Consider the following 27800-nt stretch of genomic DNA (forward strand, 5'->3'; position numbering starts at 1 on the left):
GGATCTGTATTCAGGCCAGTGCTGCCAATTTTCCCTGAAAGGGAACCTTGAAATAAAATCCACTTAAGCCCTCTGTCCTCCCCTCAATCCTGGCTGTGTATGGACATGATTACAGAGTGCCACGGGTCTTACATCAGTACAGAACCTTGACTTCCAGCAGGAAACTTGGGGCACGGGTCAATTATGGCAATACCTTGTTTTGCTTTGAGATGGAGGATGTATTCTTCACGCTCAAACACACAGGCCGGCACCTGAGATTCAAACTGTAACGAAGTCCACTTGTACATCTAAAGTGTAAATAAATAAAAGACAGCTTGCTGTGAGGAGGCCGCTCCTGGCTGGGATGTGTGCTGCTGTGTGGCTCTACAGTGAGGCCTGCGAGCGGAGACAGATCCGTTTGCTCAGCAGCTGAGAGGGGATGCGGAGATGCTCCTTTCACACTAAGCTGAGCACCGACAATCAGGGCTTTGTCAGAGAGGCATCTGCCGTTACAGCTCACAGGAAGAGAACATGTCCCTTTAAAAAGTGCACAGTGGGGTTATCAGTGTTAAAAGATGTGGACAGAAGGTTTAATGTCCAAAACAAATTTCCTTGTTTAATCTTTTTTTAACCTGCCACATTATGTCAGTATGGTTTGTTACAGGGTTATTTAGCCTAATGGAATTAACTAAGAGCAAAGATCCAAAGGCAACAACAAATGTGTTAGTCATAAATGACAGCAGTGCCCCCTCATCAGCACACAGAAGCTGCATTATTGGCATCTAGCCTGTAAAGGTTTTGCCTCCAGACTGGAATTCAGAGCAAATCATTGACGAGAAAGGCCAACAATGTCCAACACTGGACCCACAGAATGCTCTTGTTCTCAGAAATTACATATTAACCAAACCACAATGGCAACAATGGAGCCCAAAAGCATTGATTTGCATCATTGGCAAATATCAGCCAAACCTGTCTGTCTCACATACCCTGCATTGCAGTGGCCTCATGCTTTTCCCTTGCGGACAAATAGCTATTGTAAAATAAATATTTACTTGGTATGTGCAGATAATTTAGTGGTTGTGTGACCTTACTAACCCACATCCCTGTTGATCAGAGTGAAATGTGCACATTTAAAAATCAACATGACCCCACAAGATGCAGCAATCATTAACACAGGCTGTCTGTATTGAATACATGTACAATGAATGGAGAATGTATTGACGTATGGCTTTATCACAGCTACTATGTGTAACTAGCTCCATACACTTCACGTTCTCTGTGGCAATGCAGATTATTTATTTTTCCTATAGTAGTTACTGTTAACATCACTCCGAGTGTCATGAATCAGCATTAAGAAATTCCACTTAGTCCTAAAACCCTCAGGTATCCTCCCCTCATATTTAGCTACAGCCTCACAGCACCCTCTTGTGTGGTTTTTTGGAAAGTGCAGCCCACTGTACAAAGCGAGAGAGGGAAACGCATCTTTTTGGAGCATTTTATTACTTTTTTGACAAATATATATGAAGGTTTTCCTATTAAGGAAACATTCTTTCAAAGATACGTTTACAGCAAAGTCATTCCTGCAAAGAGACAGGAAAACAAGGGAAATCATCAGAAGATATTTGTGCCCAGGAAAGGTAAGGGTGCCGTTTCATAATTAGACATAGTCATTTCTAGTAATGACAAAAATAGAGTTGTCTAAAACGCCAATGGGACATTTTCAAATATCTGTAATATTATGATTCATGGGATGACTTGCTAGTTTTGCATCAAGGCACACAAGCATTGATAACCGTCAGTGGAGCATTGCTATCTTTTTTTGCCAAGACATTGGTCCCATTGGGCAGTACAACTGTACAAACTACAGAATAAAAAACATAGCATAAGATAGGGTTTGCAGGATAACAACCAAAGGAAATGTCAGAGAAGTTAGATCAGTAATGTACAGAGAACTGTCGAGTTCAGAACTGGGGACCTCAATAAGTGTTTCAGTATAGTGGAGGTGACATCACAAACACACTGCTCAAATCTGCTAGCTGTGACGGAAGACCTGCAGCTCTTACAGAGGGTGTAGCTCTGAAAGGGATCTCTTTTCCTGCTGAACAAAGTCTGGTAAGCTTCTTTGTCCCTGCCTGAAGTTGCTCTCCCTCCTGGAAAACGGCAAGATGACCTGAAGTCTGAGGAGCGTTTCAATGTTACTAAAACTTCTTATCTGAGACGTTTTAAGCGTATCTAGCACAGTAGTTGGAAGATAGCCTGCCAGAGGATCCAACCATTTCTCCTTCCACTGCTTCATCTCAGAGTGAAGGGAGGCCTGATCTGGCAAGTCCTCCTTGTATAGGCGGAACACAAGACCACTAAGAATGCTGGTTTCTACTTTGGACATTGCGTAAGGCACAATCTCCAGACACCTTAGTGTATCCAATACCTTTTCTGTGAAGAGGTCGTCGATTTCTGCAATCGAGTGCTCTACGACCTTCATGCTCACTGATTCTTTGTAAAACTCGCTCAGAGGCTCTAGAAGTGCAGAGTGCAACATTGAGACATGGAGTCTAGAAGCCAGGGCAACCGCTTCATCAAACCAGGCCTTATGATGAGTATCAATATCACTCTTCAAGTTACTGAGAGAGGCTTTGAGATCAGGCAATATATTCACAGCCAGCAGCATATCCAAGGGTTTGCCCTGAAGAGACTGACTCAGCTTTTTAGTTACACTCAGGACATTCTTCTGCACCACTGTTAACAGGATGAACTCAAAGTTTCTGATCGAATCAAAGAAGTGCGCTGCTTGCTGCTGGTTTGAAGCACTTCCCTCCACTTTCAGCTCATTCAAACAGAGCATGACTGCTTCTAAAATCTCTACCATCACCTCATGTGTGTCATGACTCTTCTCCCAGTTTTTTATTAGTCTGTCCCTCAGCTCATTGCCCTTTCCTTCATCCCGCTTGAACACGTGAGCGATCATGTCTTCCAGTTTGTTTTGGCGTTGTTCGTCCTCTGTGAGCCAGTGTAATATTTTACCTATGAGAACTGCTCCATCAGCTGCTTCTTCAACAGAAGAAGATTTAGCCAGCCAGACACTGAGCGACAGAGCAGAGCTGACAGTTCTAACAGCATGTGGGTATTTCTTAGCTATAGCTAAACTCACTGTCCTCATCTGCGCTCCTACTTCACCAACACTCAGCAAAGCCTGTCCTCTGCAAAACTCCATGTTGAGCCCCCACTTCTGAGAAAGGGCAGTTTCAATAGCATCTGCAAGGACACCTGGATCTTCACAGAACGGAAGGAAAGCCAGAGTCTCCTCGCACTGGATGTCCTCTTTGTTTAAGTACCTGATGCACAGTGGGACATAAAGCTCACCATCAATTTCAACCGCTTGTTCAGTTATAACTGTGAAGAATTGAGAGTCCCAGAGTTCCTTGATGATTTGTTCACGTAGCTGTGGGTCATAAAAAGACACCGCTGTTCTCGGTCCTGGAACAACGTCCAGTACCACTTCATCGGATGACTTCACTTCTCCATCAGCAGGTTTCTCTGCTTCACCCATCGATTCTGCTGGTATTGCCTCAGGGTCCCCTGATTTGAAATATTTAAAAATTCAAATTAACGCTCCATCCCAGTTCTTATAAACACAAAAACATTGCTAAAGCTTCCAGGAATACACTTACCTTCGATTAGCTTTAGTCCTTTTAGAGTTCCCATCACCTAAAATGTAGTACAAAATATTCACTTAACTAGGGGGGTCTTATACAAGATCACGATTAAACATTAAAACTACAACTACTCATTACTTCATGAATTCTAACATAATTCCTCCACCTTGCGATCAATAAAGTACTACTTCACATGTATTACAAGCTGAGCCATTTGGGCAATAAAATGTCAACAAACACAGCGAATGCCAAAGGTGATGTTTTGTGTGATTAACAAACTAAAACCTGGAGACAATACAGTTTATAATCATAAAAAACCATTCAGTAAAATCAGAAAATGTACTTGGAAAATGAAATTAACACCATAGTTTCAGCTCTAGTATGATCCAAAAGCAGTCAAATAATAAATTTACCTGGGACAGACATGGACTGCTCTCTGGGGCCACCTCCATACACTTCTCAATGACCTCAGGCAGCCTCTCCAGCGTAGCGACATGAGAGCGGAGCATCACCTGATCCACCCTGCTGCCTTTGCATACAGTGTTCTTAAACAGATCCCTCATTGAATTCAGAGTGGTTTTCATCAGGTCACACTCCATACTGACACTGGGCAGAACAGCTACCAGCTTAAGTAGTAGGGTGACAGCTGGATGAGTCTTGGACTCTGGGTGAACAAGTGTTTCAGCGATAGATGTTGGTGGAGCTACATCCTGGTATTTCTCTGTCCAGATGGCAGCCCAGGTGTTGATTTCCTGCTCGGCGGCTTCAGGCTCTGGGAAATCTGTAAGGTAGAGGCTGAAAGGCTTGTCTGTGGACTCTGGCAGTATGGGTTGTGGATTACAGGAGGGCAGCAAAGACAGGATGGACAGCGCCTTTAGGTGGCTGTCTGAGAAGCTGTACTTCATTTCATCAATGAGACTTTGCAGGAGAGGGATACTAAGCTTTTCTCTATAATATATCTCAGGAGATTCATAGCTGTTGGCTTCCTCTGAGAAGCACACTTGTTCAGGAGCAACCTTGGTTGCTAGCTGGAATGCCTGCTCAAACCAAGTGGAGTGCACAGTGCTCACATTTTCTAACATTTTGTTTAGAGTCTCTACGATGGTGGGGATTTTGTCCACTTCACAGAGGATGTCAGCAGGGTTTCCACAGCGGAAGACAGTGCTACAGTTACGAAGAGGAGCACAAGCATTCTTCAGGATCATAAGGGTGATGATGAAATCCATATTTCTCAGAGCAGTAGAGAGAACCTGTGCATGCATGGATTTGGCACCTGTGGCACTAGAGCTAACAGCATCTAGGCAGCTAAGGATGCCCTCTAATGTGTCAGCGAGTATGTCAAAAAAGTCTTCTCTCTTTTTCCACCTAGAGCAACATGTTTCTGGAATTTCCTCTAGGGCCTCTCTCGGCATGTTCAAAAGCCCATCAACGGCCTGAGCTAATTGCCCCTCCAGACATGGAGACTCATCAAAGAACAGCAGCAAGTCTTCTGTGATATCCAGCATTTTTGCTACTGAAGGGCAAGGCACACTTCCTGCCAGCCAATGGGCAAGGCCACAGGACTCACTGGGTGTCACGACACAGAGTGGATAGCTTTTGAGGAAATCCAGAGACATTTTCTTCAGGCTTTGATAACCTGATCCCAAGTGCATGAAAGCTTGGCCTCTGCACTGAGACATAGGCAAGCCCCAGTCTTCAGTGAGGATCCTTGCAAGGCTGCTCGCTTGTCTATCAACATGACTGTTTTCATTAAATGGTAAGAAACCCACAAGCTCTACTTTTGGAGCGGATTCTCCAACATACCTGACAAAAACAGGTAGGTGGGTCTTGTCAGCAACTTTAACAGGTTTGTCTGTGATGAGTGAGAAGAATGGAGATTCGTGAATTTCTTTCAGTATGACATCTCTGATTCCATTTATAACAAGTTTCAACATTTCATCATCATCTACAGAAGGTGTGCCTTTGCTCTCGCTTCCGAACCAGTGGCACATGCTGAGCTCCTGTAAGAAGTACTCTCGGTCTTCTTCTGAGAGGTCACAGAGGGAGCTATTCTTTTTCCCCAGTAAGGCAGCCAGTCTGAAAACCGTTGCCAGACTTAGACAATTATCGCCTGTGAGTCCGTTCTTGTCTGCTGGTTTCATATCTTGGTCTTCCATCTTTTCAGGAGATGGCTGAATTTTGGGTTCCTCTTCTTCCTCTTTGATAGCATCAACTAAATACACCAAGACAAAAAAAAGAGAGTGGTTATCATAAACATTACACAAACCAAAAATGGACAGAAAACAGGAGCACTTAACCATACCTTCCATATTATTTTCAGTGTTCCTGATGAAACTCTTGGATTCTTTGTCCTGTAACAATGCCCATGTTTATGATTAGTAGAATACAGAAAATTCACAGTCATATTTATTAAAGAACAGAAGCACATACCAGGCAGATTCCCTCCAGGGCTTGCGGAGTAAACTTCAAACACTGGGTCACCATGCGGTCCAGGTCCCTGCTGAAGTCTGTGCCCACTTGCAGCATGGCTAAACATGGGCACCTGTCTTTGGGGTTTGTGTTTCTAAGGAAGTCTTGGAACTTCTTGTGGCGCATTACAACACCACAGTCCTCCAGTTCTGTGCTGGGTAGCACAGACATGATCCTCAGCAGCACATTGATGTTCCCGAAGTACTGCATGAGCGGCAGGCGCAGAGTGTGAAATATGGAACTTGGGATGGTCACAGATGCCACCTTGGTCTTCCATGTTACTCTCCAACAGCATAGCTCAGTGAAGAAGTTGTCAGCATCAGGGAGATCACTGCTGTAGAGAGGGGGCTTTGACTTCAAGCTCTCAAACATGTAACTCCCTGTAACTGAGCAGGGGACCAAAGACAGGAAGTTCAGAGCTTCTTTATGGTCTTCTGAAAAATGATCCTTCACAGCATTGATGAGGTTGTCTACTAGTGGAACACTTAGGCTGTCTTTGTAAAACCCCACAGGCTTTATCATCCCATCCCTTGGCAAAGAGTTTTCCGGCACTTCGATCTGCACTCTTAGACTCTGAGCGATGGCACAGGCCTCATCAAACCAGTTCTGGTGAAACACCTTCATGTTTGTTTTCACTCTGTTTAGAGTGGCCACTATACCACTGATTTGGCAAAGCTGGGATGCAGCACTGAACTGATCCTTCTGTAAACCAGCACTCAGCTCTCTGGTAAAAGAGGATGCATTCTTCAAGACCACCATTGCCATGAGGAAATCAAACTCCATGACTTTGCGGAGAAGAGCTCCAGCTTGTTCAGACACAGAGGACTTCCATCTTTGTGGGTTGTTTTTGACTTTCTCCAGACATTCAACAAGTGGCTCCAGCATCTGCACAAACACTTCATGAGAATCGTGCTTCTCGTGCCAAAGTGTACAGAACTTCCCTTGCAACTCCTGGACCTTTTCATAGCTCTCTCTAAGACCATAGGCTATCACATGGTCCAGCTGTTTTTCTAGAGCCACAGTGCTGCCAAAAAACATCATCACCTCTTCAAATGTATCCAGAGCTCTTTTAATGGCAGGCACAGGGATGGATTTTGACCACCATGTGTTAAAAGAGTAGGAAGAGCAGTGTGTGCTTATAGCAAGAGGATGTTTCTCCTGAACTTTGCAGGCAAAAGCTTTGAGCTTGTAAGAAACATCACCAGAGCCCAAGTATGCCTGACCTCTGCAGTTGTTCAGATCAAGGTGCCACTCAACTGTAACGATTTCCTGAAGACGTTGTACCATGTCATCACAATCAAGATCTGCTTCAAGGAATCCCATCAGTTCTAACCGCATGACATCGAAACTGTCCACAAACCTGAGGAAGAGTGGAAGGTAGTCTTTCTCCCCCATTTTCACAACACGGTCGATGAATAAGGAGAAGAATGAACTTCCTACTTCCATGAGGATTCCCTCCCTGACAGCATTCTCACATACAGTGAGAACTTCTTTCATCTCAGACTTGGTCACATACTCGAGCTCTCCATCCTGTGCAGCAGCGTCACTGTGGAGGCTGCTTGGCCGGCTGTATGCCGCTGTCACTGCTGCCTGCAAAGCAGATTTAAGAGCCTCTCTGTCAGTCTCTGCACACTTCAGCTCCACCAGCCTGTCAGCATCCATCTCTAGGTTTATGAGCTGTAATTCTTCTTCAGTGTCCTTTTCAGCGTAGTTTCCATGCGTTGCCACTGGAATGAAAGGTGAGAATGGTCTATGATGAGTTGACATTAGTCTATATTTTGCACTGAGGAGTCTAAAATTTGTGTCCTTTATACACGATATTGATTTATGTGTCTACAACTTTATCTTTCTTTTTCAACCCACTGAATCCCAAGCAGTTTCTAGTCAGATTTAAAGACCTGTGGGAACACATTCAGGGCTAGAAGCTGAGTGGAGGCAGAAATGTATTTTGTGCTGCATTACATAGTTATAAAGCCATAAATCGTACAAAAGAAACAATATGTACAACATGTTTCCTATTAACCAAGCATTTTACAGCTGCAAAAGCCCTGCAGATCAGCCAAGTCTTCCCTGTTGTTTCCCCTCATGTGACACCTAGTCATATTGGTGAGTCACTCATATCTCGGCTGCAACGAGGAGTTGAGTATTTGTAGATTTTTAATAGTATTATAATGTAATAATTATAGACTTACATTTTATTGTATTTATCTGTGGATCATACCAGCATATATGATATTTTCAAAGACCATGGGGGAGTCATTCTGTGTATGCTCTTTACATACTATCATAAACAGTGTCGTTTTGGACATTTTTAAGGTTGAGTGGTTCAATATACAGCACTATATATTTTACATTATTTGTCAGTAGCTGTGTGGATTAATCACAAGTGCAGCATGTTGAAACAGTAAGTAACTACTAGTGAATAAGATGTATAATGAATCATCTCACCTTGTGTTGGCTTCTCTTTTGTGTCATCACTCTGTAACAGACAAATAGCCAAACAAATGATGTAATTACAGGATGAACAGTAAGCTGTGAAATGTCGCTGGTATTTAGCTAATGAAAAAATACTAACCATTTGCAGCAACTTCAGGATGTCGGGATGCTTCTGGACGTACGAGTCCACCATTAGTTCAACGTTAAAGTGCACATCCTGATTGACGTAGACATAGGCCATGCTGCACCGTCTTTGGTCCTCTGGTGTAGCTCTTAGGTAAGAGTGGCAGCGCTCCAAAACCATATGGTATTGGCCGTACACATCTGCCTCTGCGTTTACACAAGGAACAGTGCCCAACACTCTCAGCAAGCTCTGCACATTGGGATAAAACCCGATGTCTGGGATCTTCAGAGTAGCGAACACTGTGGTTGGTAGGATTCGGCGCTTGCTTGCATGCCTCCACTTCACTTCCCAACAGCCGAGCTCCTCATAAAAAGTGTCAGGCCGCGCGAGGTTGTTTAAGTTGGCGTCTGCTACTTTATCCCTGCGGATGCTGAAATTGTGGTCGGCCATGTAAGACGGCACTAAAGAAAGCCATCGGAGGATTCTCACCATCTCTGTGCTGAACACTCTCTTCACCTCTGCAACAAGATACTGCAAGATGGGCCGGCTCAGAGTTTCTCTGTAGAAGTCCTCTAGTGGCGTCTCAGCAGGGTATCCTTGATCCAGCTCTGGTTTGGTGGCCTCCACTCCCAGCTTCTTTGCCCGGCCTACAGCGTCTGAATACCACTTCCTGTGGAATATTGGGAGCTCCTGTTGGTATTTGCTTACCAGCTTTAAGGCATTGGAGATTGTGTACTGCAAGGTGCTGCTGATGCTAATTATTCCCCTGAGACTTGAGTTGAGAATGCTCACACAACAGAGGGTGTTCTTCAGAACAACAAGTGTTATAATGAAATTGAAATTCTTCAAAATTGGCTTGAGCTTGGCCATTTGTTCAGCAGTATCTTCGTCTACCTTTGAAATGATCTCATTGATGCAGTTCAGGAATGGCTCCAGAATGTCAACCATGGTCTGGAAGGCATCAGTGCCATGTTCCCAGTTTCCACTGACAGCTGCCTTGATCCTTTCCACCTCCCCCTTTACGTGCCCATATGTCATCTGGATCTTTCCTTCCAATCGTTTGCACAGCTCTGGTGTTCTCCTGAGTAATGTGGCCACCTCCTCCACAGTGTCTGCAACCTTTTGGATGGAGGGCACAGGCATGCAGCGGATGATCCATATGTTAAAGGCATATGGGTCACTTGGTGACAGAACTACTTGTGGAAACTCCTGCAGAATCCTGCAGGTAAGATCTCGCATTTTTTGACACATATTCCCTGTAACCAGATATGTGAGTCCTCTGCAATGCTCCATCCTCAGGCCCCACTTATTTCTCAGCTCAGACAGCAGCATGTAAAACAGGCCCTCTGTATCCATGTCACAGGGTAAGAACCCAATCAGGTGCTTTTGAGGAAACCCAGCTACTGTGACAGACCTGATGAAAACAGGGATCTGCTCCTTTCCCTCAATGTTTGTCACATCCTGAAGCAGGATGGAGAAGAACCGTGCCAGTCTGAGGCTGTTTTGGATCTCCTCTCGCATGAGGTCTTCACTGAACTGCAGGATTTCCTTCTTGTCAATTTTTTCCATGCAGATACGATTAAGGGCCTGCTGGCCTCTTGCACCAATTGGCTCATCAGCATTGATGTTTGCGCCATTGATGCTGAATCCCGTCAGAGCTAGGATTTCCTTAAAATAGACTTTTAGAGTCTCTTTTGCTTTGGAGCTGGCTACATCCTCTTGGGTTTGGTTTTCTTTTTGTAATTCAGCCATCGCACTGTTCTCTCCAGACGCTTCCTGCATCTCCTCTGCGACTTCTGCTGCTGCATCCTCTGAAGAGAGAGATAGGGTACTCATGAAAGGCTGAGGTTGTGGTTTTTAAAAAACTGCTAAGTTATCCCAGTTTTGCACAAAGAGCTTATACTGTATACTTTAACATGGACTAAACAACAAGGGGATTTTAAAGTTAAAATCAATCCAGTTACTTTACCTTTTGTTTTCTTCACTGCAGTGGCTTCCTCTTCCGACTAGAGAGAAGGAACAGAGACACTCACAGATTAACATTTTGCTTTAATGTTTTTATAAAAAGAGACTTTACACACTAACTGAAACACATACAGGGTCTCCAGCTCGTTTCCTGCTGGATGTCGGCTGCTTATTCACAGGCGTGAAGTCAAATATTGTTGGAACAGCATCTTCGTTTAAGACACAACTGGAGGTGCTCTGAAAAACAACAGTTTCTTCCCATAAAAACTCAATACTTGCATGTAGAGTACTTGTTTAAGGGCATCCAGGCAAACATTTTATTTTCTAATACTGTATTTCAACAGTGTGGTTACAAACTATTATATAAATATACAGTTTCTTTTCCTGTAGCTTAGAAATGTCAGAGTTTATCGACTGCAATTAGGGCAGATCTGAAAATAAAACAACAATATGGTATTTTGTCACTAACAAAAGTAACCACAATTATTTTATCATGAAAGAAGAGCAATGTGCGACACATTTGCGTCCTACCTGCTGAGAGATCATGGAGGGCTCAAAGTGCTTTGCACATAGTCTGTACTGCTCATGCAACTGTTCAGCAGGTTCGGAGGCCAAATCTTGACGATGACAGTTGTTCAGCCATTGTTTGCAGCTGAGGGACACAGAAAGACAAATAAAACTGTTGGACGATGATAATAATAATCATAATAATAATAATATTCCCAAATCTGCATTTGCACTTATGAAAAAGACAACAAACACAAATGAGTGAATTAACATCTTATGAATATTGATGATCTCATTGAAAAAAATGATAGATCCATGTATAATTTATTCAGATGTCTCTGTTTTACATTGAATAACATTACAAAAAATTCTTTAAAGTCTGTAACAATGGACTGTACCCCGCACATACACACTGACTGTTTACATACTGACATGTTTACATGCAGTAACAGTAACTGCAATAATGTTTATCTGTTTATTTCTTTATGCACCTTAATATCATGTACAGTTGTTTACCTCCTGACAGTTTTTGCACTATGATTCTCTGCTCAATTTGCACAACAGCTGATGTAGCACACATGCACATCTATGCACATTTACATGTATATAGCTTCATTTACTTCCATTGTTTATTTTTTGTGTACTTATTTGCATCTGTTTGCTCTTCAAATTGCTCTTTTGCAAACGATTCTATTTTGACTTCTTAAACCTTTAAGATTAAGATTAAGAAACCTTTATTAGTCCCACAATGGGGAAATTGCATTTTTGCAATTTTTTATGGCATTCAGTGTGAGCAGCACAGTAAGAATTTCATTGTACAAGGAAACCCATTTCTATACTGTGCATATGACAATAAATGCTTTGAATCTTGAATCTTTAAAATGTCATAAATCTTTGTAATTCCAGATGTGATCTGAATAACAATAATGTAGTGCGGAGGGTTATGACTGTTCCACTCTGATAATACACAGGATGATGTTTTACTGGCAATCCAGCTACAACAGAACCATTTTATAACACTAACTCAACCACAATCATTTTCTACAGCAGGCGAGAAACTAGTAAACTGCAACTAGTTTTTTTACTTATTACCCAGGTATAAACCACAGCACATGCACTTAGCAGAAACAAGATCTCATACATTTGTTTGTTGTGGCCCTGCTTATTGCACATTCATGGTGCTGTGATGCTAAAAGAGGTCTCTGCAACAATTACAAGGACTTGGCACACCCAGTGGTACACTTTGCAACACAACCCTATTTTAGGGTTGGCACTATAAGGTGCAACTCATTACTGACTGAGGATTTTGATATGAAATGTCTGCCTTCATCACATCTTTCACACTCCTGTCTGTCTGTGCAATCCTTTCACTGCAGTGTCCTTACGAGAGATTTGTCCACAAGGAAATCAGCTTTACTTCCCTAAATTTAACACACAACACTGGATGGGTTCCAAGTAGAAAAGAGGAATGCTCATTGCAAGGATGGACATGAAACATGTCTACATCCATCTGTAAGTCTTTGCTCTGGAATCATTAAATTTCAATCTACTGTATTATTTTTGCACAATAATCCATGACTGTGAAAACAGAGCAATTATGAGTGTGGGAGGTTTTCAATATTCTGGGGGGTCATGACTAGCCAAAAAGCCCTAAATATAAAAATAATACGTTACATGTGCACAATGAGATGCGTGGCACAACAACCACTTGATTTAAGCACTCCTGTTCACTTTGCTGCGCTCTCCTCAGTCCTGCTACCATTACAGCCCCGCTGGGACGGTTGGTGTCGTTCACCGATGGCGATTTAAATTACAGCATAAAAAAAGTTTTAAACTCTGTTTTCTCTTCTCGTGTCAAATGGCTGAACAAACAGTTAAACTGACTACACAATCACACATCAGCGTGGTTCACCGAGCCTGAATGAGGGAACGGAGTCTATTTCACACGGACTTTTCTTTCAAGAGTAACATAAGTCTGCGCCATTTTCGACAGAGTTGTGTCACTATTAGCCAACATGATGTTAAGCTAACGTCAATGCTAACAGTGTGCAGCTAACACATTCATTCTGCATGCTCGGTGGCTCATTTCCAACCCACGTCTCAATGAAATTAGCGCAAGTCTTACCGCTCCGGATCCAAAGGAAAGCTGAAAAGTGGAGTGGTGTTTTTGGATTCCGGTTGCTGGTTATCACAGTTCGCTGCGGCGCAGCAGTCAGTCATCTTGGACTGCAATGTAGCTAGCAAGCAAGTTAGCTAGCTTTAGCTGGCGGTTGCAAGCTGGCAAGCCTACTGTGAGCAAATCTGCAGGAGTCTACAGAGTCATGCCTCAGGCAAAACCTGCAGCCCACACAGTTCGGTTTCAGTGCTGTTTTCACTCAGTGTTTCCTTAGCGAAAAAAGAACTTCCATGCTTTCAAAAGTTGATGTTGCGTGCTGAGCTAAGAGTCGCCGAAAGCGTGTTATCCCATCAACCAGGAACTAGACCGTGCAGTACAGAGTGTTCCCCAGCAGAGGGCAGGATGGCACCGCCGGGCCTGCCCAAAGAGCTGCACTGTCAAGATCATTCACATCCTGTTCCAGAGCAACCGGGCCCAGCGCTCATAAAGAAAAAGACGCGGATTGCCTTTATTCTACCGAAAGAGGGGGTGTTTTATATTGTTTGTGTACATACAGGAACAATCATGTTAGGATAAACACACATATTTGTATTTAATTGACAAATACAGGACTGTGGATTATAAACAGGACTACGCTACTTCTCTTGTTTTGACGTACTCTTTGATTTGGACGTGTGTTGTGTTGATTTCTGTTACTGTAATGCTGTGATACATGCAACTCTAGATCAATCAGTCCTTCTGATCTTGTATGATCCATCCCATCTGTGTTTTTTATCAAGTGTAGGTTCTAATTAAACAGTTTTAATGATGCTTTTGCCACCAAATAAGTGTTTTGTCAGAAAATTAGGATTACACTGACTGAAACCTACAGCACAGTGCTGGCTGAGTGTGTATAATAATATAAATTACATATTTATATTAATAGTGTAAAACATGTATACCTGGGCATACAGCCATCTTGCGCACACGCTGGAACTGATGTAAATGTTTATTAAAAATGTCCATCTAGGCACCTAAAGAAAACAGCTGAATCATTTCATAACTTTATTGTCAAAAATTGAAGAAAACAACTATATATACAATACAAAACAACAAACCTCAACACAAAGTCAGAACAATTGATAAGCTCTGGATAAAAAACAAAACAAAGATGGATCAATACCAATCATAGGTCTCGATTTTTTTTGTCCTTTGCAAAGTATCAGATAATTGAAGAAAACACACATTCTACCTCTTTATTGACACAGTCTGAGAATATACAGCTGATCCACATTATTCTCTTTTAAATGTCTTTATCTGTTGACTTTAAAGAAGGTAACATGGACACTAAAAAAACAAAAGTATAAACATTTTAACATCACAGCAACTAAGTGGAACAGAGGAATGTAACGCTGGGACGTCCAGTAATAAGTTGTTGCATAATGTGAGGATCTTTGCTACTTCAGTGTGAAAACAATAAATCTACCATCTGTACAGAGGCTCACTCCTAAGACTCCTCCGGCCTCTGTGGGTATGTCTTCATGTAGGACTCCACCATCCAATCCAGATCAAAAGCAACATCATAGTTGATGTTCAACAGAGCGAGGCTTTTTGATTTGAACTTGTTGGGCATGTTCTCCATGTACATCCTAAAGCGCTTATGCGCCACATCACCGCTGTCCTCCAACACCAAGGTCGGCAGGATGCTGATCAGCCTCAGGACCGCCAGCATGTTTGGGAAGAACTTCACATCAGGCAGCTGCAGTGTTTCACAGAGGCTGGAGGGCAAAGTCTCATCTTTGCCCTTTTTGCTCCATTTCACCCACCAGCAGTGCAGCTCTGCAGAGAGGGTTCCTGCGTTAGGGATGTCGGTGGTAAACACTAGCATGCAGTCCTCCTCTGGTTCTGTGGACTTGTTCTGCTCTATGACGGTTGGTACCAGTGACAGACATCTCAGGACCTTCAGGTGGTCCTCAGAGAAGAGCTCATTCAGCTCCCTGATGATGTGGTTTACCACAGGAACAGACAGGTGATTCTTATAGTAACTCACGGGTTGAACAGTTTCAGGTTCTGCCTGATGCTTCCTCAAGAAAGACCGAGGAACTTTCACTGGGACCTCCATGGCAGCAGCTAAGTTAGCTGCCTCATCGAACCAGAACTCGTGATACACATCGATGTTGTCAGATACTTCTTTCAGGGAGTGCAACACGGCTTTTAAACTGGCTGCAGCAAAGTAAACATCTGTTGTGCTCCCTTGTATGTTTTTTCCAAAGGCCCGGGTCAGCGTCATCATGTGTTTCAGCACAACCAACGCCATGATAAACTCAAAATCAGCAAGAGCTTTAGAAATCTCCAGTGCATTGTGGGTGATATCATCCTCCCACCTCATGTCCTCATTGTCATGCACACTGTCCACACAGAGCAGCAACGCCTCTAAGATTTCCCCTGCCACCTCAAACACATCATGGCGAGCCGTCCAGCTTGTTAGACAGACCTCCTTCAGCTCATTAGCTTTCTCCTCTTTGTCTGCAAAGAAAATTGAGATGGCGTGCTCCAGCTCCAACTGCAGTAAAGTGGACCGACTGAAGAACGACTCAATCTTCTTAAAGGTTGACATGACAAGCTGAACGGCCGACAGAGGCATGCCAGCGGCCAGGGACACATTCAGGTTGCGAGTCGCTCTCAGTGTGGGCACTGCTCTTGGATACTTCTCACTCAGTTTGGCAGCGAACGCTTTAACTTGGCAAAAATGTGTCCCGGTACAGGAGTGGGCTTGACCTCTACACCGTTCCATATCCAGCCCCCACTGATCTGTCATTTCAGACAGAAGATTCTCTGCCAGAGCATCTCCATCTCCTTCAAAGCTTAAGAATCCCACAAACTTCTCCTGTTGGTGGTTAGACTGGTCCACATACCGGACAAAGACGGGGAGGTACCAGTCTCCGGAGATCTTCACCAGATCGTCAGTGAGTAAAGAGAAAAACCCATTCTGTTTAACTTCCTCCACTAATTTGATGCGGATGAACTTCTCACACACCTCCATCAACTGATTGAGCTGCTCTGAGGAGCAGTACTCCTTACTCTCATCATACCTCTTTTTTAGCACTTCGTCTCCACATTTGGTTCGATAACCTAGTAATGCCTGAATGTTGCTGGACCACTCTTTGTGATCAGCAGGTCCCAGAGGTGGAATGCTTTGCTCTCCAAGCAGAAGAAGAACTTCAAATAATGACTTGAGATACTCTTTGTATTCATCTTCCTCTGGGACTGTTGGGACATCTTCTTTAGTCGTGTCTGCTTGAGACTTTTTGATTTCTGAAAGGAGGAAACAACAATAACACTTTTATCTTGTGACAACTCTGCCTGTTCCACCGTCAAGTCATAATCGTGTCTTGATATTGCTACTTACTTTTCTTCCCCTTTGTCTCTGTTTCAGTGTCTTTAGTCTGCAAAAAAACAGATAAATTACACACAAGTTACAAAACTATTACTACACAAATGACTTTTTCTAGGTTATTATTTTCATTAACAGCACTACCTAGTGTAATTACTACCATGTTATTTTGTAGTTTGCTATGGACCAACAACTACAAAGATATAAGTGACATTAATCGCTTGGTATTTCTCAAAAATGTGTGAAGTCTGGTTGCTTACACCCACCGTCTCTTTTCCACGTTTCCCCTGCTTATTTTGAGGAACGTCAAAAACTGATGGAACAGCATCGTCCTTCAAAACTGCACTCTGAGCAACCTGTAACCAAAGGTACCAAAAAACAAAGAAAGATATTGATGCCGTATGACTCTTACCACTATGCAACACAGTGTGCACAATATACATTTATATAACAACTGACAGCAGCACTTGAACACAGAAGCATATTCTGTAATAGTGTTTCTTTGGTCATGTAACTAGAATGTTTACTTACGCCATCAATGAAGGATTGTTCAAAATGTTTTCCACACAGTCTGTAGTATCTGTACAGCTGCTCTGCTGGTTTATCTGTGAGGTCTTCTCTTTGGCATTTTTCAACCCACTTCTTGGACCTTAGAGGAGAAACCAAATGGACAAAGAGTTTAGAAATAAAGAGAACATTCAGCTTTAACTCTAAATATTGTAGAGTGTATCAAGTAACCAGATGTAAAAATGCAATGCTGGTAAACACACAGACATACACGTTTTAACTCCTGTCAAAGAAAGGAAAACTCACAATGGTCACTGAAATAAGTTGAAACTTACAAACGTAATAATGAATAAAAAATTACTAACTTAATCAGACAGTTTTTTGAGTTGTGGTTCAACAGAATCTCTGTAAAATATACAAACAAACAAACTAATGAAACTAAACTTCACAAACGTACGACTGCATTTTTATTAAAATGCGTGTTATGGGGTATGTATGTGTAAATATACACAGTTGCTGCTAATACAACACATGGATTCAGACAAAATGAGCTCCTGATCGTTGTATTTCCATCTGCAAGTTGAGCGCTGCTGTCACTGCTGCTAGTTGGAGGTTCCTGGCCGCTTTGGCCTTGGTGCAAGCATTAGTTACCTTTCTGGATCAAGCGGAAACCGGAAGAGTGGTTCAGATCCAGATTTGCCACTGGGACAGTTCGGCACAGCGCAGTGATTTTGCATTTTAGTTTATATCCCAAACCAGCGATTATTTTGAGGTTAGCAAGGGCTAACGGCTAACACTAGCTACCAAGCTACGGAACAGCAAAGTGACTTCCGGCCTTCAAAATAAACCACCTTCAATGCGTTTGGTTTGATAACAATAAAAACCTTACCGTAGTTTCAGTTTATTGTTTTATTATTGTGTTTACATAAACATTCTTTGTGTGTTATTTTCCCTAACCCTTTACTCTTGTCCCACTTTTATTATGGTTTTAGTTTATGAGTATGATCTTATTTTGAAGGCGCACTGGCGGCTTCTTGGTCCAGTTTTGTGACACTTGGCGCGCATTTCGTTTCAATCCCATGATCCTCAGCGGTTCATTCAAAGTCTTGAAAACATGCCGTGGCATATTCCCGTGTGTTTGTTTGTGGTATGAGGATCATGTTGTAACAAGTTTATATGTAAACCACACACACGCACAGTCATTGACTATTATATTTGTTTTAACAGCATAATTTATTATCAACAAATGCAAACATGCTGAGAGTAGTGACCCACTGAACTAAAGAATACAACTTAGGATCTTCAGTCAACAGTAGAAGCTGTTTCATGCGTAGCTCCACAGTAAATGAATAAATACAATTATACAGCAATACACTGCAGATGTGATGTGTTTTGACTGAGGGTGTGTTGGGCGTGTGCATGAACCAGTATGACAGGAATTCTATTTGTGTTCAAACATTCAAACATGCAGTGAAAATCTTGTCTTCCTCAAGTCTCGCTCTGAGTTTGAAAGGATTCTATTGGCTGCTTTTTCTCGCGATACTAGCGAGACCAATGGTAACGTTGAAGCGCCAAGTCAAATTCGGAAAAGTTTTCTCCAGAAGTAAAGCGGCGTGTTTTGCTCCCAAGTCGAGCTGCTCGGGATCATCTCTCTCCGTTTGATTTACAACTAGCAAACACAGCAGGGTAAGTTCACTCTATTCTTTACAGTCAACCTAACTGGAGCTAAACAAGCCTTAATGATCTGTACACGTAACGTCTTCTTAGTCATGATTATTTATTTTATGTACGTTTGCAAACAGTTATTAGTACGCCGTTAACGCCAGACTACGTAACCGTAAATTATGTAAAGCAAGACAAACGAGTGTTTATATAGTGTATTATATGTGATGTAATGTATTTTGCCTTAACGTAAAGCGAAATGTATGTGCAGGTATAGGTTTGATGGTATCCATTTATTAAAAACTGATTTGTTTACCTTGCAGAAATCTCCTCTAATTAGACATCATGGATAACTTGGCTGTTTCAAGACGGAACCACACCAATAAGAAAGTAAGTTCAAATCCATATGACAATAATTATTTATGTAGAATGTTAAATCAAATCCTCCTCTGCCTCCGTCCAGCCTAATAGTTGTTTTGTTGTAATCCTGACAGGGAAACAAAGAGAACACTCAGCCTGCGCTTGGAAGCAAGTTCCCCATCAAAAAAGACAAGACATCTGCTGCACCTCTCAAAGCCAAGGCTAAACAGGCTGGCACCAGGCCGACATCTGGTGAGCCTCTGCAGAGTGTTAGGTCAGTGCTCAGAGATGGGAAAAGACCTGCTACTGCTGTCAGACAACAGCACACGCACAGCCAGGCCTTCCTCACTGAACAGATTGTAAAGCACAAAAAAATGGTGGTGGAAGCTCCGAAGCCACCAGCGTCTGTAGCATCATTAAAATGTGCTCCAGGTATGTACAAAGGCAAGGTGGTCCAGTCAAAAATTGGGTCAATTTGGAAGTCAAGTGCTGCTGGAATGGCAACAAATCCAAAACCATCAGCTCCTAAACCAGAGAGCCAGAGGGTTGGAAATGTGGCTAAAAGTAGGTCCAAATCTGTAGAGCATGACAAAACAAAACATGAGAAGACAAGGTCCAAGTCTGTTCCCAGTAGACCTGTTCAGGTGCCCAAGGCCCCAGCTAGCAGTCATCCTCCTACCAGAACCATCCCTGCCACACTGACGGCCACCCGCTCCACGAAAATGACTGTGGCTCCTACTAAGCTAAGCTCAAAGCCAAAGACCTCAATGACAGACAAGAAGATCAACAAGGCTCCTGTGTCAAGCACCCTCAGCCAGTACAGGCTGACCATGGAGAGTGCAGAAGAAAGAAGGTAACGTTATTGTACATACATGTGACACTTTCTTTGTTCCTGCATAGCTTCAATGTTGAAAATGTTTTCTGTGCAGAGCAAAACTGGCAGATTGGCTGGCATCCAAGGGCAAGAGTCTAAAAAGACCAGCCATGGCAGCACCCTCAAAAACCTCCAAGGTCTCTGCAAAACCTAAAGCTAACCTCCAACCCCCATCTACTGTTGAAGCTCAGCCTCCTGCACAGTGTGAACCTGAGCCCAGTCTGGAAGCACAGAAGCCAGACTCAGCAGCTGCTGCACTCTGTGCAGACACCCAGGGAGCAGCAGACGCAGAACACAGCCCCGCTCCAGTGATGATGAACACCTCCTTGGACCTGCATGAAAGTTCTGATGCTGATCTGGCTTTTGACCCACAGGACAGTGTTGAGGATGTAAGGACACAGACACAGGGTTTCTGCTGATGTTTTAGCTGGATTAGATTAAACAGCTGCTTTTTATTTTCATTTTCAGATTGTTGTGAACCTCTGCAATGTCTTGGAGGCCTTAGAAACACCATCTAGATGCAGTGATGGTAAGCTAGTTTGTTGCTCCTCTAAAATGTTTACAGTTTGTATAGATTCTTGTATTTATAATGATTTGTCATCTTTCTCTCTTGAAGAATCCACACAGGGGACAGATGAATGTAATGCTGAAATGGAGAGCAGGAAACCAGTGGATGAATGTAAAAGAGAGGAGCTGAAGAATGCTAGTGAGCAAGTGGAGGATGAAGCAGAGGAAAGTGATGGCCAGAAAGAGGAGACTGAGGAAGTAGAAAGTGATGATGATGATGATGATGTGATAGAGACGACACCGCAAATGGAGGAAGCCTCTGTAATAAAATACAGTGTGAAGACCACTCCATACCTGCAGAGGTGAGCCTGGGTTTGCAATAATATCCATCTATAAGTTTAACTCTTCTACTACTGAACCATGAATCGTTAAGCATTTCTTCCATTCATCTTTTTCCTCTTGAACTCTGTAGTGTGAAGAAAACAATTGAAGGCGAAGCCTGCAGAAGTGCGTCCAGAAAAAAGAGCAACATCAAAGACATCAAGTTTCTCACGCCAGTGCGCCGTTCCTGCCGCATCCAGCGCAAATCCTCCCGCCTGCCAGCAATGCTCACTGATCACGACCCCTGTGTGTCGTCACTGGCAGAGCTGGTAAATTTGGACGACGATCCCAACGCCTACGTCGTCAGAAAAAACACTGCTCTTCTGGAAGATGTGCTCGACCAGCACACGCAGTGAGGAGTGATGTATATTTGAGCTTAAAAAAAAACTAATGGACATTTATTACTGCTTCTTTGACAATGGTTTTACTAATCTAAGAATTATCTTAAATTTATTTTATGTCCTTTCTTTTTAAAACAAGTTAACTTATATCACTACTTGCACAATACAATAAAAATGCTTTATATCTGAAACAGCTGTGCTTTTATTTGACTTACCTAAACTATACTGAACACATTTTGAGCTTATGTTGCAGCCTCTTACCCACATAGTAAAAACAAAATTAGGAAAATGGCGAACACAAAGGTTCAGCAGGACCTGAGGTAAACAGCTACTGGTATTTAAGTTCACGTTCCAAACTGTCAGCAGTTGTTCCGACAAGATCATTTCATACTGTAGACTTTAGGAAGGGGGGGAAAAAAGACACTGAACCATTTCTATTACATTTGACCCCACTTTATTGACCACATTGTAAAAATCCAAAGCGCTCACAAAGAACACTGCTTCCTTTTTGGCCACTTCTTGGTAAATTACGCTGCCTGACATCAGACTGGACGTTTCAACACCACCTCCCTCTGATCCCAGATGAGACATTTCATTATAACAAAATAAAAAAATGAAAAAAAAAATCATCCACAAACAAAAATCTCTTTGATGCAATTTTCTTCCCCCAAACAAAAAAGTATAAAAAGTATTTTTCCCACCCACTCATCTGCAGATCACAGGGGAAGGCGTTCAGTGCTGTGCGCTCAAAGGCTGTTTTCACTGCCATCTGAAGATTTTATGTCCTTGAAAGACCTCGGTTGTCCAGATCTTTCACCTGAAAAATTAAAAATTTGATGAAAGGGTGTTGAATCACAGCAGAGGTGCGTTGCCTTTTTGAATAGTTAGCTTTTAGTTGCACAATTGACAAACACTTGTATAGAACAAAAAAGGCAAAATATTACTTATCAATTCTAAAGACTCCCAGATTTACTAATATAAAAGTAACACATTTGAGAATTCTGTTGTGAAATAACTAATTCTTTGCCAATGCTTTCACCATGATAAGCAAACACATTTGGGGTTACACTACCCTTACAGGAAATGACCAGTTACCTTGTATATCCTAACCAGCCAGTGCTCTGTTGTGTAGGCCTCCTCCAACACGTCCAGTTCAAAGTCTTTGTTCCCAATCTCAGCATTCCTCACTCTGTCATAACCAGGCGGGCGCTCTGCAGAGAACAGCATCACAAGTTCAGCAAGAAAAAAATGGAAGGAACAAGCATGCTGGTCTCAGCAGGTTTTGGCTTCTCTGAGAGATGTGTCATTACAATGTTGTATTTAACAGTTCTGTTATTTTAATACTGTATTATATAATATATTTATGTCATGTCTTTTACATTAATATTATTATTAATGTATTATTAATTGTAAAACATTAGTCAACTAACTTTAAGCTGATTGAAGTCATCAAAAACAAACTACTGGCAGTATTCTATCATGGACAAGCAGTAAAACTATTTCCAAAAATGGAGCAGGATGTATTTGTTTGTCCTTTGTTGCTTATGGGTTTAGAACACTTCTTTCCCATGGCTTGAGATGTGCACTCTCTAAGCTGATTGCTGATTTCTGCTGTTACGCAGCATTAAGAAAAGTGACTCTAATGAAAGAAATGCAATTCATATATGAATCTATTGTTGCACCTCACTGAAATGGATCTGTTGCAGTGACTGTAAATGAAACTGCTCCTCTAAAAATGTTTACATTCTCAACACACCTCAGACTACATGGTAACAATAGCTTATCTACAGTAACAAACGGATCAGTCAGTGGGCTGTAGAGATACTCACTGGCCTCTGTGTAGACCTGTCCAAAGCGGTAGTAGCACATCTTGTACATGAGGCAGTTGAGCAGGACAGGCGAGCCCTCGCGGTCCACTCTGAACTCTCCGGTGGGAGTGTAGTAGTCATGCTCTTTGATGTGTTTGCCTGTGTCTGTGCTTCCTCCAATACGGACCATCCACAGAAATTTATTGATGTCTGTCAAAGAGATAGAGGTGTTCATTAAAATTCTATTTAAACTACAAAAAGAAATCTAGAATTCCTGTTTGACAGCTGGACACGCACCATCTGAGGAATAACCCGTCAGTCCTCCAAAGATTACCAGAACATAACTCACATCCAGCTCCCTCATAATCTCATAGGCCCTCTCCTCTGTGGATGCCATGGCCTGCAGAGCAAACAAAAGTTCAGTCAACGGAGCAGCACTTTGAACAGACAGTAACGATAAGGGTGACCCAGCTCACCTGTCCAACTCGGGAGATGTGTGTGTTGTTCCAAGTGTTGTTGTCCACTAGAATTGTTCGATTAGCCATGGCAGTTATCTGATAGCCATAATCCCACCAAGACATCACTTTGGCATCCTGGAAGCACAAAACAGTCTTCAGTCTAATGCAGGACTTATAATGGCAGCTACAGTTTAGTCAGGGGTGACTGACCTCAGGAGTGTTGTGGCGGAGCCAGTAGTAGGCCTCTCTGAAGTCATCAAAGATGATCCGGCTGCCGTCCCCTCCGCGGGCTGACAGGACAATAGAGGGGGAGGAGTAGGCTTCGCTGGTCACCCAGGTGGAGTGGAAGGTGTATGTGATGAGGAAGAAAGCCATGACCAGAATCATCCCACTGGCAACCTGGTTACACAAGCAAGACCATGCAGTCATCACATTTTTACTTTCTGTGTGAAGCTGTGTTCACGAAAAATTTAAAGATGCAGAAAATGCACAACGTACTAATTCGGAAGTCACTGGAGCAAATAAATCTTAACTGCTGTGACATTACAGGCATGATAAACTAAATGTCAGACTGTCACCACTCTCTAACAGGTTAAACAGCACACGCCTACCTCATTTTTGATGGGGTAGGTGGAGTCTTGTTGCTTCTTGCTCTTCTTGTCTGGCCGACTGACATCCAAATTTTTCATGTAAGTGGTTAGCACCTGGGATACCCCAATGCCTGACAGGATACACATGACTGGAGCCAGCACCAACATTAAACGCACCTGAGGAGGCCAGAAACAGGCACTGAATAACCAGGTGATCACTAAAAAGGCTGAAATAACATTCAGTGCATTTACATGTAAAAAAAAAAGTGATACAGGACATACCATGACAGCTGAGAAGTACATGCTGGTTACACCATACATTATGATGAAGATCCTGGCATCCGACAGGTTGTTGAAACAGTAGTACAGACCGACTGTAAGGAAGGAAAGGCAACTCTTAGCTGCAACTTAGGACCTAGGAAATCACCTTGCACATTTTTTTCTACTTGGTGCGCACTTACCTGGGAACATAAAGACCAGCAGCTGAAGGTCAAAGTAGTATGAGGACCAGGTTGTAGGCTGGTGCTCAGAGACAGAGGCAATGATAGGGATGTTGTTCTTGGCATAGGAGGGGTCCAGGAGGGAGTAGAAACGGCCAGTCCATGGAGAGATTTTACCTGAGAGACAGAAACCTGAGGTTAGCCATGGTCCAAAGAAGAGCTGGGTGACAATCCAATTTTAAATCAAAGCATTCAATTTCTTATTCTTGTATTGTATTATCACCAATTGTACTGAAGCTTACAATTTCTGTGTTATACCATCGATCACAGAAACTGTATGACACAAATTGCAGTTTCAGGAATTTCTGTCCCCTTACCTGTCAGCATGAGAACAGCGCCCACAGACAGCAGGATGAATCCCACCAGAGAGATGACGCTCTTGAACAGCACCTCAAACTGCTGGGCATTGAGTTTGCTGCGAAGGTAGTCCACAAAGGCATGGATCTGACACAGGCCAAAGACACCAAAGGCTGCCATGTGCTCCGATGACTGCACCGGCTGTGTGTGAGAAAGGAAAGACAGGGTGGCAGGTCAGAAGGCTTTTCTCACTTTTTTAAAATCTTTGTGTGATGTGAAACGGTCCCGTTACCTGGAAACCAACAAATGAGATCTGCATGGACAGGATGGTGCCCAGGCAATACACTGTGCAGTAAGCCACATATATGCGGTGAGAGAATCTGCCTGTGAGCATCAGCACCAGGACGTGGAGGGGGATGAGATTGATCAGGAACACATAGCCACCCCATGAGGAAACCTAAATACACAAAGACCTTGTCATGTCCTCTGTAAACTCTAAATATACTCAATACGATGTGCAGATTCTCAGATCTCCTCACCATGTAGAAATAGGCCAGTGCACACATGGAGGACCAGTACACGGAGCCCGTTTTCACAGCTTTGATCCACATGTAATAGGTCAGCAGCATGCAGAAGATGGCAATACCTGGGCAGGACAGCGCAGAGACCTCATTAATATTTCGGGTCACATTTTTTGTCAAGCAATTAAACTAGTCACAGCAGCTGTATTACCTTCATTATCATAGGAGCCAGCAACAGAACGGGAAATATAACCAGGCACCACTGCAATCATGGCGGCCGCCAGGAGCCCAGCACCTGCATCCTAAACAGGTGAAATGCTAGTCAGTGCTATATGTGGTCATTCCGGGTTGCTGCAATTATTGATGCTATTAAATTCAAAACAGCTCTCGTACAGCACTACATCTTAACAGCACTACAGGGTAAATGTACTTGTGCACAAGATTAAGGAAGCATTAAATAGAACAAACATGACTCCTTCCAATGAAACTATTGGCAGGCCAATAAGGTTATACAGTCTGTGTATGTTTCTTGTCTTTACCTTCAGCTCCTTGGTAAAGTGGTAGGTGACGATGGCAGTGAAGGAGGAGAACAAGGGAGCCAGGAAGACACAGACATTACGGATGTCAATGGTGATGTGGAAAAAATGTAGGACGTGGTACAGGACGGCAGACGTGATCATCAACCCTGGGGAAAGAAACAAAACAATGTATTAACTGATGCTGTTCTACATTCAGATTACAATTGACTGTGAAACAGTGCAACAGCTCATGTTTCAGTCCTACCTGGATAAATGGTGCCACCAATGATCCTACCCAGAGGATACCAAGCCCTGTCATCAAACCAGTTATGAAACTTATAAAATCCCTCTTCTGCCAGGAAGCGGGTGGTACGGTAGTTGAAGTACCTGAAGGTAAGATGGAGGTGAATGTGAGACATGAGTTCAAGAAGGAAAATCCATTTCATTTACAGATTACTTAACAGATGAAGCACTTACGGATCAAACTCATGGATGACACTTTCAAACCTCAACACGGAAAACAGTCTGGTGGAGAACGCTGATGGGGAGAAAGAAAATCACATGGGTCAAGGTACACGTCTGACACTTAAGCATACAAAGCTGTTTATCATTATTATTATTATTATTCAGAACTCACAGAGAATAGCGGCCATAGACAGGATAAGGAGCTTCAGCAACGTGTCCTGTTTCTCATAGGACAAACGCAGGAAGCCCAGCTTGGTCATTTTGGCGAGGTTAGGGACAGCTCACCGTACTACCTAAAAAAAGTCGTACAAAACACTGTAAGACAAGGACAAAAAAAACACTGAACACGTGACGTGATTTATTTAAAACAATCCTACAAAATACATTCTTATCAAATTTTGAGCAGTCAGAAACAAAACCAGACTGTTAATAGTCAACTTCTACGTCCAGCCCAACCAGATAAGGCCACGCATAAAGATGTGGCGTCAGTAACCAGGAAGCAGTTCCACGGGAATCCCTGTGCATTGATTACTACTCGTGTTTGTCAGATTTTGAATTTAAAAGTAATAACGAGAACTTTACTAAAAGCCACTATTATACAGAGCTCATTCAAATGGTAACTTTTACAGTAGCACCAACATCTGAGCAGTGATGACAGTTAGCCAACCTCCGCAACATTGCAGAGCTGCGAAATAAAAAAGCAGCTAATACTCGTTACCAAATAACAAGCATTACATGCACATTCATTTCCATGCATGCACAGTTCTCATTGTCAGTCAACATCAGTCTGGCTAGTACTGATGCTGCTTCCCTCCAGACAAATGTATGTGAGTAGTAGCTAGCTAGGCTAACCTGCTAGGCGCTGTTTCATGAAAACACCAGTCAACCGCCTCTTCTGTGAACAATTTCCTAAACACACACAGCCCCTTCACATACTACAGCAAGACATCAGCCTAAAACATGTAGTTCTGAATAAGCAAAGAGTTTTAATATATAATGTTCAGTGACACTCACCCGCTCCTCTCCTGTTAACTCATTCACTTTTCACACACAACCTTCAACGTTCACTAGCCCCGCCCCAACCACTGCATGCTGTGTGTTTATTGGTGGAGCGTCGCACAACGTTAATCTCACTCGACTCTAATTGGTTCATTGGCTGTCACTCAAATTTTGTTCCATACCTTGCTGCTGCGATGTAGTGACGTGTCCTTAGTGAGGAAAGGAAATCTGTCGCCCCCTGTTGGTCTAAAATAGTTTAGTTTTTTCATCACTGTTACCGCTTGAAAAAAAAATCAACCTCAATCGAAATCTGAAAGAATGTCTCGGTGTATTGCAGATTGCCAACTTTTGAACACATCTTTTTTTATTCTATAAACAGATATATCTTAA

At 42.7% G+C, this 27800-nt stretch overlaps 4 protein-coding genes across 6 annotated transcripts; 1 reads left to right on the forward strand and 3 right to left on the reverse strand.

The window, feature by feature from the left end:
* Positions 1-1460: 1460 nt before the first annotated feature.
* LOC114445871 (uncharacterized) lies at positions 1461-13610 on the reverse strand. The gene is made up of 11 exons (XM_028421164.1): positions 13259-13610; positions 11158-11278; positions 10759-10863; positions 10631-10667; positions 8677-10472; positions 8550-8580; positions 6063-7828; positions 5935-5983; positions 4046-5844; positions 3648-3684; positions 1461-3555 (listed from the first exon to the last, which is right to left on the reverse strand). Exons 1-11 carry the CDS (start codon positions 13351-13353, stop codon positions 2039-2041), a joined length of 7353 nt encoding a protein of 2450 aa, XP_028276965.1. The 5' UTR covers positions 13354-13610; the 3' UTR covers positions 1461-2038.
* Positions 13611-14426: 816 nt separating this feature from the next.
* Positions 14427-17936, reverse strand: LOC114446073 (52 kDa repressor of the inhibitor of the protein kinase-like). Its single transcript, XM_028421488.1, has 5 exons — positions 17781-17936; positions 17154-17271; positions 16889-16978; positions 16638-16674; positions 14427-16543 (listed from the first exon to the last, which is right to left on the reverse strand). The coding sequence occupies exons 1-5, from the start codon at positions 17864-17866 to the stop codon at positions 14736-14738; spliced, it is 2139 nt and encodes a 712-aa protein (XP_028277289.1). The 5' UTR covers positions 17867-17936; the 3' UTR covers positions 14427-14735.
* Positions 17937-18704: 768 nt separating this feature from the next.
* LOC114446200 (cytoskeleton-associated protein 2) lies at positions 18705-21303 on the forward strand. Its single transcript, XM_028421684.1, has 7 exons — positions 18705-18815; positions 19115-19181; positions 19286-20004; positions 20081-20414; positions 20494-20554; positions 20642-20894; positions 21005-21303. The coding sequence occupies exons 2-7, from the start codon at positions 19137-19139 to the stop codon at positions 21267-21269; spliced, it is 1677 nt and encodes a 558-aa protein (XP_028277485.1). The 5' UTR covers positions 18705-18815; positions 19115-19136; the 3' UTR covers positions 21270-21303.
* Positions 21304-21685: 382 nt separating this feature from the next.
* On the reverse strand, positions 21686-27489 carry stt3a (STT3 oligosaccharyltransferase complex catalytic subunit A). Of its 3 annotated transcripts, XM_028421886.1 has the most exons (19): positions 27426-27446; positions 27264-27320; positions 26584-26704; positions 26424-26484; positions 26212-26333; positions 25968-26113; positions 25640-25730; positions 25447-25553; positions 25200-25364; positions 24928-25108; positions 24572-24727; positions 24393-24484; positions 24132-24287; positions 23731-23919; positions 23539-23655; positions 23360-23462; positions 23084-23272; positions 22350-22465; positions 21686-22071 (listed from the first exon to the last, which is right to left on the reverse strand). In XM_028421886.1, the coding sequence occupies exons 3-19, from the start codon at positions 26669-26671 to the stop codon at positions 22033-22035; spliced, it is 2118 nt and encodes a 705-aa protein (XP_028277687.1). In that variant the 5' UTR covers positions 26672-26704; positions 27264-27320; positions 27426-27446; the 3' UTR covers positions 21686-22032. The 3 variants fall into 3 exon arrangements, with proteins under 3 accessions (XP_028277687.1, XP_028277685.1, XP_028277686.1); XM_028421884.1 differs by lacking the exon at positions 27264-27320 and having other exon boundaries at positions 27426-27489; XM_028421885.1 differs by lacking the exon at positions 27264-27320 and having other exon boundaries at positions 26584-26726; positions 27426-27484.
* Between the last annotated feature and the right edge of the window lie 311 nt (positions 27490-27800).

Source organism: Parambassis ranga, chromosome 14 (assembly GCF_900634625.1).
Source record: "Parambassis ranga chromosome 14, fParRan2.1, whole genome shotgun sequence".
Taxonomy (NCBI): domain Eukaryota; kingdom Metazoa; phylum Chordata; class Actinopteri; family Ambassidae; genus Parambassis; species Parambassis ranga.

Coding starts and splice junctions, on each gene's coding strand:
- LOC114445871 (XM_028421164.1), bottom strand. CDS start 13,353: ATGACTGACTGCTGCGCCGCAGCGAACTGTGATAACCAGCAACCGGAA. Junction 11,279..13,258: donor TTTCCTTTGGATCCGGAGCG/GTAAGACTTGCG, acceptor TGTGTCCCTCAG/CTGCAAACAATGGCTGAACA. Junction 10,668..10,758: donor GGAAACGAGCTGGAGACCCT/GTATGTGTTTCA, acceptor CCTTCTCTCTAG/TCGGAAGAGGAAGCCACTGC.
- stt3a (XM_028421884.1), bottom strand. CDS start 26,671: ATGACCAAGCTGGGCTTCCTGCGTTTGTCCTATGAGAAACAGGACACG. Junction 25,109..25,199: donor TCTCATTTGTTGGTTTCCAG/GTAACGGGACCG, acceptor TCTCACACACAG/CCGGTGCAGTCATCGGAGCA. Junction 23,656..23,730: donor TCCGCCACAACACTCCTGAG/GTCAGTCACCCC, acceptor TTGTGCTTCCAG/GATGCCAAAGTGATGTCTTG.
- LOC114446200 (XM_028421684.1), top strand. CDS start 19,137: ATGGATAACTTGGCTGTTTCAAGACGGAACCACACCAATAAGAAA. Junction 19,182..19,285: donor GGAACCACACCAATAAGAAA/GTAAGTTCAAAT, acceptor TAATCCTGACAG/GGAAACAAAGAGAACACTCA. Junction 20,895..21,004: donor ACCACTCCATACCTGCAGAG/GTGAGCCTGGGT, acceptor TGAACTCTGTAG/TGTGAAGAAAACAATTGAAG.
- LOC114446073 (XM_028421488.1), bottom strand. CDS start 17,866: ATGCAAAATCACTGCGCTGTGCCGAACTGTCCCAGTGGCAAATCTGGA. Junction 17,272..17,780: donor TTTCCGCTTGATCCAGAAAG/GTAACTAATGCT, acceptor TTCTCCTCTAAG/GTCCAAGAAGTGGGTTGAAA. Junction 16,979..17,153: donor AACAATCCTTCATTGATGGC/GTAAGTAAACAT, acceptor CTTTGGTTACAG/GTTGCTCAGAGTGCAGTTTT.